Source organism: Gymnoscopelus braueri (assembly GCF_963280865.1).
Source record: "Gymnoscopelus braueri genome assembly, chromosome: 15".
NCBI classification, from domain to species: domain Eukaryota; kingdom Metazoa; phylum Chordata; class Actinopteri; order Myctophiformes; family Myctophidae; genus Gymnoscopelus; species Gymnoscopelus braueri.
In genome coordinates this window covers 41,911,804-41,925,629 of record NC_137620.1, presented here as the reverse complement: position 1 = coordinate 41,925,629, position 13,826 = coordinate 41,911,804, and the positions used below count along the sequence as shown (strand labels likewise).

The window sequence follows — 13,826 nt, the reverse complement described above, 5'->3', positions numbered from 1 at the left end:
CTTTTTATTACACCCTGATTTGTGCTTTTTATGTCTCTGACATGGTCATTTAGTTCTGCTTCTATCTTGAAAATATGCTCTATCTTATGATTTGTCTTCAAGTGATGGTGGTCCTACCTGTTTCTCTGCCTTCTCTGCAGCAGCTGACACCGTGTCATGGCCCTTATGTTCATCCATGAGGCACTGATAGCAGATACACTGGCGGTCTGTGCGACAGAACACCTCCATCAGCTTGTCATGACTGGAGCACATCTTCTCCTGCAGTTTGTTGGTGGCTGGGACCAGCTTGTGCTTCTGCAACACAGGAACATTGTAGTGAGGCTGGAGGTGAGTCTCACAGCAAGAGGCTAGACACACCAGACAAGACATGAGAGCTTTGCGACGTCTGGCTCCGGTGCAGAAATCACAGGCCACGTCTGCTGGACCGGCGTACAGCAGAGCAGCAGAGACAGAAGACTGCTGACCTCCTGTACTGCTCAGCTTCATCACAACCTGGAAGTAAAGAGAAGAGGAGGGGAGGTCACTCACTGATGACAAATACGACACAGTCATTGTGAGGTTCATGGTGATAAACACAGTGAGACATTACAGGTATTAGTTCATCTAGTAAGATCATTGTAACATTATCTGAACACTGTGGTTCTGAACTTTGCATTCCATAAAGTTGATTGGTTTACAGTAGGTTGTAAAAAACTTTACAATGTCAGCGTTTAGCAGACACTCTTAACCACTAGAACTAGAAGATGAATGACATGGCAAGAATAGGGACGCTAGAGTTTAATGATTAACCAGTGACTAACACAGTCAAAGATCAGAGTAAACTAGAAAAAGGTCTCCGCCAGGTCAGGTACGTTATTGTGGCCTCCTGGTGGCGCTATAATATGCCAATGTGAAAAGGGTGCCATTTGTTCAAGCCAGGGCTTTTCACTGCAATCGGACACTGCATTCATGATTTGAGACATTTTGTTCCAAAAATATGTTTTGCTAAATTAGACCTGCTGGTGGCGCTATAACAGGCCAATGTGAAAAGGGTGGCATTTCTTCCTCGGCCTAATAGAAATGCGCATGTGAAATTTCACAGAAATTGCAAGCTGCATTCATGATTTGAGGCATTTTGTTCAAAACGGACCAATCCTGCAAACTTTGGAAGCCAATCTTAGGCAATCAGAATGGAATATGGGAAATCGGATAAATCTGTGTTGATCACATGACTATAGAGATACTGTGTACCAATATGTGTGATGTTTGGACAAAATCTGTAGGAGTAGTAATAAATGTGTTTTGAACATATCGGCCTCCTGGTGGCGCTATAACCGGCCAATCTGAAAAATTTGCATCCAGGGAGTGTGCGTGCACAGTTTCGCAGCGGCCGGGCCAACGGTGCCAGAGATTAGCTGCTAACGGACGGACAGGACGGACGGACAGGGGGTAAAACATACTCTCTCGCCATGCCTTTCGGCCTGGCGGAGACAATGACCCTAGTCAACAAAATGACAGCATAATGTAAGTACTGTAGACTGCAAAGAAACTAAGATAATATCAAACCTAGCATCTGTTTAAACATGATGTATAGGGTTACAGTGGTTAAACAGACTGTGATGCTCTGGGGTCCCCAGGTGGAACCCCCTCATGGACCCCTGGGGGTCCCCAGACCCCACTTTGAGAACCACTGGTCTAACATGCTATCTAATAGTTCTTAGAATTTGTGGACATTATCAACATACATAACATAATGTGTAGTAAGTAACCAACATATAGTATAACTAGCATCTATCACAATAGTCAACAAGGAGTTTTGTGTAGCAGAACATGTAGTTTAATGTGTGGTTGGAACTTGTAAGGTCATCTCACCTCAGCCAGCATGGTGTTCTTCCTCAGAACAGGTCTGGGACTGAAGCTCTCTCTGCACTGGGGACAGCTGTAGACTCCAGTCTCCTCATACTGGTCCCAGTAACCCTCAATACAGCTTCTACAGTAACTGTGTCCACACGGTAGAGCCACTGGTTCCTTTAGAAGGTCCAGACAGACAGAACAGCAGAACTGGTCCTGGTCCAGCTCATATGTCTGTTGCTGCTGTTGTTGTTCTGCCATTTGACTGACAACCACACTCACACTGAGAGAAAACACACAAGACTTTGGTTTACTCTGAAGAGAGACTGAGAGAGAAAAAACAGCTCTGAGTTTCGTTTCTTGTGAAGGAAAGTAGAGACAAAGGGAGGGACTTCCTGGATTTCTGCAGCAGGCAATGGTTTTAAAGGGGACTCCCTCTTTCATTGGTGTCGCCCAGGTTGCGCCTAAACCCTGGCCTATTTGTAACTTCAAAAAGAAAAACTATGCCTAAAACAAACCTTAAGCTCACAAACACTATGCCTAACCCTAACCTTTAACCTCTCAGAAAGTATGCCTAAAAACCTAACCTCAAAACCCTGTCCACCTGGGCGAAACACGGGGAAAAGAGAGAGTCCGGGTTTTAAAGAAACAGCACATTCTCACACTAAACTACACTATAATGTCCCCTCCGTGTGTAAAAGCCTGGTGACACGAGGTTACAAGTAGATAATTATTGGGGGTGTTTATTTATTCGGGGTAGAGAACGGCATAACATGTTGTATTTGTGTCAAATATCTCGACTTTCTCACTAGTTTCACACGGACCACATTCTCTCCACTTCCTCCAGTGAGCACACGTATGAAAATGACACACGGGTGACATCTGGTGGACAATTCGGGTGATAGCGGTCCTTATTGCTGTCATTGCTTGTCATCTGCATTTACTTTTTGTCCTCTCGATGCTGGAGTTGCACCTGAAGTGTTCATGGAATTACTCATTGTGTGTGTTATTTCAGGAAACAAGATTAAGTTCCTACTGATTAAGTGAGAGAAATGCCAGCAGCATTGTCAAATTGAATGAATGAATTCCATTCAGTATTGTGACCTCAGTGTCAGGGGACACATGAGCTCATGGCCACACATGAACAATGTAAGCCGGAGTTTAGTACACTTGTCATTGGAAGAAAACTGGATTTTGCTCAAATTCATCTTCCGAGTTGCTTTTCATCCTATCAAGTGTAGCCTAGTGGATACTGTATCGGATACTGTAAATATGTTTTAATAATCAGATAAGTCTGCCATAATTTTGAAATATGTATTTCCCAAATTCCCAGGGAATCAGTTTTTGAAATATAATTATTAGTCTAATTCTCATTGAATATCAACATCCAAGATATTTTTTGTACAATTTGGTCCCAAGAGTGCCTTCCTAGAAATGTAGTGGAGTCAAACGTACAATAATTCTATTTGAAATGTAGCAGCGTTAAAGTCATCAGCTTGGGAAAAAAAACTAAAACAATTAACAAATACTCCAAAAATGTACATAAGTACAGTACTCAAGTAAATGTACTTAGTTACCGTCAAGGACCGCTTAGCTGAGAGACAGATGAAGCAGGGACCCCCACTGCATATTGTATACAATTGTGTTGCAGATTAAACGTTTTCATAGATATCTTCAAAGACTTAAGACATCAGTGTTGTGTAAATGTATGTTTTTCTATTCATCCATGGATAAATGAGCTTGTAGATCTAACCCTTTTTCAACTTTAATGAGTCATTATAGTGGCATGCATGCCAAAGCTGTCATTCATGATTCATCTTTTACAGTTTAGGCATTTAGCAGACGCTCTTAATCCAGAGCGATTTACAGTAAGCAAGGACACAAGATAATACATCACAATACATCAAATACAAACAAAAACAGTAATCTAATAATAAAGTAATACATAAGTAAACCAATAATAGCTAATACATACGTAAATCAAGAACCTATCATCAGCCTACATTGAAACTATACACATAGGATGGCATCTGTCTACATAACATGCCATCTAGGTTACATTCTAGCCTTTGCATAATCCTGCAAGGCAGTCAAGGCTGGGGCAAGTGCTACGGGCTGAGGTAGAGTCTGAAGAGACAGAAACATTCTTCAAACTAAAACACTCATAGAGGTTGCAGCCACAGTGCCCACATTTATTCTGAAAAACAAGTCGGTGTAAAAGGAGTAAAGTTAATGAGATTATAATAATGTTAATAATGATTACCTGATGGTCTCAAAGTCCTTTATATGAATTGAAAAATGTGTTCATTTTGCCAGATAAGTTGCGATCTTGTAGATAGGCTATTAGTATTATTTTTTTTACATGCCAGGTTTTAAGTGTTTAACTGTTGAAGCCCTATTGGACTCCAAGGTTCCTACTTTCAAAATGGGAGAAAAATAAGTAAAACAAAAAAAGGGGTGGAAGGGGGAAGGAAATAGAAAAAACAAACATTGTTCATCATGTTAAAATATGTTTTTATAAGCGATTAAATTGATTAGTTTGATTAACTGTTTCACCCCTTTTGACACATTGAGGAGTAAGACTTTAGTGGTGGTTCTCAAACCTTTCGGGCCGCGACCCCCCAAAATTATCATATTTGAACTGGGGACCCCTCAAAATAATCATATTTGAACTAGGGACCACCCACCCTGACAAGCACTTATATTGTAGGAGTTGAGGCATTACATTTTGTTTGACTTCAAAAAATATTGTGAAAATAGCAGATCTACAATCTGTTGAAGAATCTGTTGAGAAAATCTGTTGAAGAAGAATCTGTTGAATATCATCATCAGTATTCCTAACATGTCTACCATGTCTTACACAGCTCTGCTGTATCTCCATAGTCCCAAAGCATTATCGCTGGATAGAGAGGTTGTGTGAACGTGGTTTGAACTGTGTGTAGGAGGGTCATTGTGTCAGAAACACCGTAGAAGGCCAGAGTACCTGCCTTGTGATCCAGGTACACCCCCAATCTGGAGGAGAGAGGCCCTGACACTTTAGTGTCAACATTGTTGTGTTTGAAATTGTAGTTTTTACCAATGCACTGTAAACACCAGGATTTATCATCGTCTCCAAAGCGTGTTTGTCTGCTGATGTCTTTATAACAGACTGCTATCTCAACCCCTTCACCACTCCACTCTACTTCCCCGTAACAACGTTCAGACAGACCCTCTGTACACATCACCTGACAGTAAGTAAATCTCTCTGCATGATCAGGGTAAGGTTGTTGTTGTTGTGTTAAAGTCATCTTCCTCTTCTCCTCTGACAGGGAGAGAAGTGTGTTTATTGTGTTCATGTCCAGAGACAGAGGAGAGGAATCTGTGAGAACACACGACAAAAGAAAAATCAAACCTCATGAACCTTATTGTGTTTAGAGTTAGTCTCTCAGATCAAACTCATTAGAGCTTTAAATAACAACATATCAGAATGAAACTTCAACGTTCAGAACCTGCATCAACATGGACTCACATTGTAAAAAGTCCTTTCTGGTCTGAGGCTCCGCTGGATGTAAAACGTCAACTGGAGACACAAGAAAACAGTAAAGGTCATCATGACATTGTAAAGGATTTCAATGTCCACACAAAGGGTCAAATCCAATAGACTTTACTGCTGACTTCAGGCATGTAAAACATACAGAGTGAGCCTACAGGAGGTCACAACATACGACTGACGTAAAAGACAACAGACCTGATTTACGGCAGTGTCGTAACGTAGCTCTCTTAAAGGCACAGTCACATATATCATATATGACAGACATCATACTGAAGAATGGATTAAACTGAAGTTCCAAGGGTCTTGTCAAAAAGTTCAAGCTATTATAGCTTGATAGTAATCATTGCTATTATATAGTGTTTGTTCAGTAACAGCTGTCTCTCCAGCTCTTCATTAAAACAGAAAATACATTTTCAGGTGGGTTACACATTTCATCCAATCAGGAGAGAGAACTCCTCAATATAATTTATTAAGAACAAAATAATAATATAATGATAATATAATGATTAAATCTCACCTCTCTTTGATATCTCTGGCCAAGTTGTCTTCAGGATGTTGTCTAGTTGGTCTCTCAGACCAGACACCACATCAATCACATCTGTGAAGGACCTCAGAGGACAGATGACCACACTGGGTGAGACTGGAGATCCACTGGAACTGGAGAGAGACTGGAAACTCTGGAGAGAAACAAGTAAACCAGTATAGGGATGGAAGATCATTAAACAAAGAGATCAATAAATTGGTAGATTGACCACAATTGGTAGAGTTGAGCTGATGTCCCAGTACCAGTTCTCTCTCTCTCTCTCTCACACACACACACACACACACACACACACACACACACACACACACACACACACACACACACACACACACACACACACACACACACACACACACACACACACACACACACACACACACACACACACACACACACACACACACACACACACACACACACACACACACACACATTGAGCCTTGTGTTTCATGTCACCTAGTCAGTCGTAGTACACAAACTCAGTAAAAGTTCTCTGTAATAAATGATGATTTAACTTGACTCTAATTCTCATGCAAATAATTGCGATTAACAATGTGAATCTATGAACACAAATTGTACAGGGCAGATATTGAATAATTTTATACTTTCAAAATATTTGACAAAATAGTGGAAATAGACAATCTATTCTACAAGCTCAGAAGCTAATCTTGTAGATCTGCTATTTTTGGAAAATGTTTACAATTATGACAATTGTAAACATGGAAAATAATTGTGATTAGGCAATTATGTAATAATTGTGACAGGCCTAATTCTAACATTGACATCTGGTCTGTACAACTACTGTATACTAGAACTATAATAGTAATAGTAACTACCAGCATTAATAATGTCATGTTATGTTATGTAATATACTATGATGTAATAATAATATGACATGATGGAATGAGATGAAAGAGATGAAATATGAAGCTGATTTCTCCTAAATGATTCAAAACCAAACAGTAAAATGCCATGTGTGGAACCTGAATGAAAGTGATGATGTCATCAGTGTTGGACAGCTCCTCCAGGTCAGCGTGTCTCCTCTCCAGCTGCTCCATGTGGTCCTCCAGCTGCCTCAGGAGAGCCTCAGTCTGAGCCACTGCAGTCTGCTGCTGATCTCTGATCAGTTCTTTAAGCTCACTGCGTCTTCTCTCAATGGAGACCATCATCTCACTGAAGATCCTGTCACTGGCCTCCACTGCTGCTTCTGCAGAGCTCTGCTTCGCACACGCACACGCACACGCACACACACACACACACACACACACACACACACACACACACACACACACACACACGTTAGTGCTTCTGATGACACAAGGCACTGTCTCATCCATATACAGTAGCATCACAGTAAACACAAGAACAAGAACTATTATCATAATATCAGCTCACGTTCAGGGCCTCCATGACCTGTCTCAGGTCTTTCAGCTCCTTCTTTTTCTCCTGGATCTTCTGCTGGACTTCCTCCTGCATTGTCACCAGCTGTTTCTGCAAGAAACAGGAAGAGACAGTTTGGCTTGTAAACAAAGCACATTTTCAAGCCGGGATACCAATTCTAACCAATCAGGAGCAAGAGAACTCATACAGGATACGAGGTAAAAACAATTGAAATTGGAGGCAGTTTAGTTTGGATCCACACATCATCTTAACCCATTTAGACCTGAAACGCCTAAACGTTATACCTTTCAGCCGGGAACACCTCTGTGTGTAGTTGTTGCTGTATACATTAAATAGCAATATTATTATTATTAAAAAAATCAGAAAACAGGATTTAAAAGGCATTCATAGAATCGGCCTCAGGTCTAAATGGGTATCAACTGTGTAACCTCTCCAAAATACACTTTTGCAGGTGTAGTGGGTTGAGCTTTTTCCTAGTTGTGTAACGCCCCCTAATCACTCCTATTCAGGACAGCTGGCTGAATAAAAGGGAGCCGCACTTGGCTGTGAGTAGTGTAGTTGGCTGGCTTATGTTTTCCTGGTGGTGTGGTGTGTTGGGGTGTGGGAGATGGTCATTGATGGTAGGCACTTAACCTGTTACTTTTCTTTTAAATGTAATTAAACAAAATCCTGAGTGTTCCTTGATCTTACAGGCATCTGACAGTGGGGTAGGTTGTCTTCCCCCCCCCACCTGTTGTACAGCCTCGTATGCCAGTCTGCATGCGGAGCTGCTGATGACTGCATGGCGTCCTCCCCTATCTTAAACCTGTTGAATAGCCTCGCATGCGAGTCTGCATGCAGAGCTACTGCTATGCTTTCCTGATGGTGGTTCAGTGGCGTGTTGCTTATGGACCGGCCAGGGAGCACTGATGACTGCATGGCCTCTCAGTTCTTAGTGTGGCTTTCTTGATTTGAGGTAAAGGGCTGCCTATATTATATTTCTATCTGTCTTAAATCGTGTTGATCAGTGTTTAATATTGTGTTTTGTCTTATTAGGAGGAGCTCTGTGCCCCTGCTGTTTTTGTCCTTATTATTTTGGTTACGATTTGATTTGGTTATATTATTTTGGTTTATTTGATTTATTGTGTTTGTGCAAACCAGCTGCTCTATAATAGATGTATAACATGAACTGAGGTATCTTTGGCTCCGGCCGTACCAGTACTAGGGTGGCTAATAGTTGTGGTCCCACAGGTGGGGGGTCACTGGTGATGGAATGTATTGGAGTTTGTATTAGTTTTTAGTGCATGATCTACTGTTTGGCTGCATGCTGGTTAGTTTTAAGATTTCAGTGTTGTGTGGTTTTTAACATTTTCTCTTGTGTCTTTCAGTGCGTGTGTGCCATTTTGTGCGCTTTTGGTGGCGGTGAAACTCCTCTCCCCTCACTCCCTGCCTCCCCCCTGTGTGCAAGGACAACTATGCCCCCGGCTACTGGTATTCTAGGCTATTGCCCCATTTTAACCCTTTTGATACTGTTTGATTATGAATTACATTTTACTTAGTCTTTGTAATTGATAATAAATATAACTCTTACATTTCATGAACTTGACCCCTTCCAGTTTGAAGCATTATTGATCGTTGCTTATTTTGCCTTCATTATAAATAAAACGAATATTCTCTTTCAACTGGAAACGCATGTCTCTGCTCCTCTTATTACAATAACCTGTGGTCTAGTATTCAATGTGGTGCATTATATTATATTCTCTGGGTGAAACTCCCAGAGTGGCGTAGTCTGGTATCCTGTTTCCGGGCCAAGTGCCCTGGTCACACAGGGATGAGATATCAATATTAAGTCCATGCATCTTCACCCTGCTAGATTAATGGTGAAATATGATTCAAGAAAAGTTATCAAAGTTATGAATGTTTTTCATTGGGTCCAAAATGAACATCCTTTAATACATTTTATTATACAACGCCCTGGTTTGTGCTTTTAATGTCTCTGACATGGTTATTTAGCTTCTATATTTAAAACATGATCCATCTTATGATTTGTCTTCAAGTGATCGTGGTCCTACCTGTTTCTCTGCCTTCTCTGCAGCAGCTGACACCGTGTCATGGCCCTTATGTTCATACATGGTGCACAGATAGCAGATACACTGGCGGTCTGTGCGACAGAACACCTCCATCAGCTTGTCATGACTGGAGCACATCTTCTCCTGCAGTTTGTTGGTGGCTGGGACCAGCTTGTGCTTCTTCAACACAGGAACATTGTAGTGAGGCTGGAGGTGAGTCTCACAGTAAGAGGCCAGACACACCAGACAAGACATGAGAGCTTTGTGACGTCTGGCTCCGGTGCAGAAATCACAGGCCACGTCTGCTGGACCGGCGTACAGCAGAGCAGCAGAGACAGAAGACTGCTGACCTCCTGTACTGCTCAGCTTCATCACAACCTGGAAGTGAAGAGGAGGGGAGGTCACTCACTGATGACAAATACAACACAGTCATTGTGAGGTTCATGGTGATAAACACAGTGAGACATTACAGGCATTAGTTCATCTAGTAAGATCATCGTAACATTATCTGAACACTGTGGTTCTGAACTTTGCATTCCATAAAGTTGATCGCTTTACAGTATGTTGTAAAAATGTAAGCATTTAGTAGACGCTGTTAGAACTAGAAGATGAATGACATGGCAAGAATAGGGACGCTAGAGTTTAATGATTAACCAGTGACTAACCCAGTCAGAGTAAATTACCCTCAACAAAATGACAGCAAAATGTAAGTACTGTAGAGACTGTAAAGAAACTAAGATAATATCACACCTAGCATCTGTTTCAAAGTGCTAATAAACTAAACTAAAGTAAAGTGTGACAAGACCAGGAGTCCGATTCGAATTTGGGTCTTTGCATGATTTGAGTGGTTCTCAAACCTTTTCATGTCAAGGACCCCCCAAATTAATATGTATTTGTCCAAGAAACCCCCATCTGAAAATATGTTGTGCCAGGGACCCCCACACAAGATTTATGTTAAAATGTAAAGATTAAAAACTGCATATCGTGTTGTGAGCTTGTAGATCTGCAATTTTCAAATAGCTGATTACTGGGTTACAGTGGTTAAACAGACTGTGATGCTCTATTAACACTTTATTGGGGTCCCCAGCTGGAACCCCCTCATGGACCCCTGGGGGTCCCCAGACCACCACTGGTCTAACATACTATCTAATAGTTCTTAGTATGTGTGGACATTATCAACATACATAACATACTGTGTAGTAAGTAACCAACATATAGTATAACTACCATCTATCACAATAGTCAACAAGGAGTTTTGTGTAGCAGAACATGTAGTTTGATGTGTGGTTGTAACTTGTAAGGTCATCTCACCTCAGCCAGCAAGGTGTTCTTCCTCAGAACAGGTCTAGTAGTCAGGGCTGTTAACAAAAAAAGGGGGACACGGCTGACAAAAGCGCCAAATTTTTTCTACATGCTCTCCATCACCATAAGTTTCATTTTGGAAGGAGAGCCACGTCATCAAGATGGCAGAAGGCGGCCATCTTGGATTACAAAGATGGCAACCATGCAATATCTATAAAAGCCAATATCTCGGCTTCCAAGCCACTTAGAAGGTCAATCTTAGTGTCAAAATATACATTTTCTGGGACAAGGAATGCAATAAAACTATAGGGAATATCAATAAGTGACTAATTCAGCCAATATTAGATAATTTGGTAAATTCTGGCAATATATGTACACAATTATGCATGCTTCGTCTAGATTATGCACAACATCTCAGAGTGTGTGTGTGTGTGTGTGTGTGTGTGTGTGTGTGTGTGTGTGTGTGTGTGTGTGTGTGTGTGTGTGTGTGTGTGTGTGTGTGTGTGTTTATTAAACTTTGACAGATCTGACTCTTGTTATTTCCTATTTTTCCTATCTATTCCTATTGTTTCCTGTCTGCCTAGTTACTGTTTACCTGCCTTGTCTCTCCTCCCTGTGATTATTAGTTATCTCCACCTGTGTCCTGTTAGTCCCTAGGGTGTGGGTGTGTCTGGATCTGGTTCCTGCCAGTGTGACCACCTGCATTCACTCACCTGCAATCATGCCTACAGTACTTAAAGGGATACTTCACTTTCAAATGAAATAAACATTAAAAAAAAATATTTAAAAAAAATTAAAGAAGTTATGGCAAAATAAAGGCCCCCTCACGCATTAGAGTGTCCTACTAATGTGTGAGGGGGCCTTTATTTTGCCATAACTTCTTTCATTTTTTTTAAATATTATTTTTTAATGTTTATTTTATTTGAAAGTGAAGTATCCCTTTAAGCCTCAGTCTCTCTCCAGTCTCTTGCCAGATTGCCTTGTGTTTACCCAAGCTCTCAAGCATTGTTCAAAATCAAGTTTTTTGCCCTAACTGATCTCTGTTCTGTTTTCTATACTACGTTTTTGCCCAGCCCTTGCCGGTACCTCTGCCTTCTCTGACTGCCCCTTTGGTTTTCGACCCCTTGCCTTACACAGTTTAGATTTTTGCCTGCCCCTTGCCAATCTCGTCTCTTGCACACAATGGATTGGGCTTTGTAGATCTCCAAAAGAGTTGATGTGGTCTGGGATACTTACATCACCAGCAGCATAAAAGAGTCAACAAGGGAGAAGCGAGGCAAAGGGATACGACGGAAGGTGGCTGGTCAGAACAAGCTGCCAGGGAATTGGTCAGATTTCCTGCGTGATCCTATAAACAAGCAGGAACTCTTTACCTTTCTCTCTGGGAAGATTGCATCCACCGCCTGGCCAGAGGGCAAGCTGGTCTTCATCACATCTGGCATCACAGTGGTCGGCACAGACACCAGCCACTCCATGCTGCCATGTAACCACGAAGAGGCCGACACCAGGATATTGATTCACCTGCTTGATGCCCTGGAACATGGCTGTTCTACCTGCTTGATACGCACTGTGGATACGGATGTTGTCGTTATCCTCATCGGCAAGTTCCATGCCCTGCTCACCAAGTATCCAGCTGCAGACATCTGGGTTGCTTTTGGCACTGGCAAGAACTACACCTATGTTCATATAAACACCATCTGCCATGCTCTGGGCAAAGACAAGTCCACAGCACTTCCCATCTTCCACTGTTACACAGGCTGTGACACAACATCAGCATTCTGCGGGAAAGTAAAGAAGTCAGCATGGGTGGCATGGAAGTCCTACCCTGAGGTCACCCAGGCCTTCAACTACATGGCAGAAAATCCATACACTTCAGTGACCATAGATGCCCAACACTTTCAGCTTCTTGAGCGTTTCACAGTCATCATGTATGATAAGACAAGTGATTTGGAATCTGTCAATGAAGCACGGCGAGAGTTGTTCTGCCAGAAGAACAAAACGATGGAACACATTCCACCAACGCAAGATTCACTGTTGCAGCACGTGAAGCGAGTTGCCTACCAGTCTGGGATCTGGTCCACGTCTGAACTGGCCCAGCAGCCGACACCCAGTCCAGAAGGATGGGGATGGACATTGGATGACAACAACCAGGTCTGGCTCCCTGTGTGGAGCATTCTACCGATGGCGTCAAAAGCCTGCAATGAACTGGTCAAGTGCGGTTGTAAACTTGGTTGTGGTGCAAGGTGCTCATGCAAGAAGGCACACTGGAATTGCACAGAGCTTTGCAGTTGTCAATGTGACAGATAATTTGAATGTCAATTCACTTCATGCTCCATTTTCTGTGTCTGACTGCTAACCGAGTTGAAAATTATGTAAATATGTTGCTAGAATGACCATATTTATTTGATCGTGGCACAAATAAACATCTAGTGGAATTCTCAATAGCTTTATTGCATTCCTCGACCCAGAAAATGTATATTTTGACACCAAGATTGACCTTCTAAGTGGCTTTGAAGCCGAGATATTGGCACTTATAGATATTACATGGTGGCCATCTTTGAGATCCAAGATGGCCGCCTTCTGCCATCTTTTTGACGTGGCTCCCCATCCAAAATGAAACTTATGGTGATGGAGAGCATGTAGAAAAAATTTGGCGCTTTTGTCAGCCGTGTCCCCCTTTTTCAAAAATCTGGTCTTAAGCAACCGGGCTATAGGACTGAAGCTCTCTCTGCACTGGGGACAGCTGTAGACTCCACCAGTATCATCATACTGGTCCCAGTAACCCTCAATACAGCTTCTACAGTAACTGTGTCCACAGTGTAGAGTCACTGGTTCCTTTAGAAGGTCCAGACAGACAGGACAGCAGAACTGGTCCTGGTCCAGCTCACATGTCTGTTGCTTCTCCTGCTGTTGTGCCATTTGACTGACAACCACACTCACACTGAGAGAAAACACACAACACTTTGGTTTACTCTGAAGAGAGACTGAGAGAGAAAACAACAGCTCTGAGTTTCGTTTCTTGTGAAGGAAAGTAGGAGGGACAAAGGGAGGGACTTCCTGGATGTTTGCAGCAGGCAGTGGTTTTAAAGGGGGCTCCTTCTTTCATGGGTGTGTCGCCCAGGTTGCGCCTAAACCCTGGCCTAAGCTGTACCTTAAAAAAGAAAACAAA

At 42.1% G+C, this 13,826-nt stretch overlaps 2 protein-coding genes across 2 annotated transcripts in view; both read right to left on the bottom strand.

Annotated features, from left to right (window-relative positions):
* Window positions 1-2,130, bottom strand: part of LOC308102152 (E3 ubiquitin-protein ligase RNF135-like) — a 19,195-nt gene extending 17,065 nt beyond the window's left edge. Inside the window, exon 1 of the mRNA XM_080451754.1 lies at window positions 1,858-2,130. Within this exon, the coding sequence (XP_080307880.1) occupies window positions 1,858-2,091 (234 nt within the window). The 5' untranslated portion in view covers window positions 2,092-2,130. The remainder of the gene's footprint in view (window positions 1-1,857) is intronic.
* A 6,883-nt stretch (window positions 2,131-9,013) lies between these two features.
* Window positions 9,014-13,616, bottom strand: LOC308102151 (E3 ubiquitin-protein ligase TRIM47-like; the record flags this gene model as incomplete). Its single annotated transcript, XM_080451753.1, has 4 exons — window positions 13,362-13,616; window positions 10,667-10,700; window positions 9,359-9,733; window positions 9,014-9,103 (listed from the first exon to the last, which is right to left on the bottom strand). The coding sequence occupies exons 1-4, from the start codon at window positions 13,574-13,576 to the stop codon at window positions 9,014-9,016; spliced, it is 714 nt and encodes a 237-aa protein (XP_080307879.1). The 5' UTR covers window positions 13,577-13,616.
* Between the last annotated feature and the right edge of the window lie 210 nt (window positions 13,617-13,826).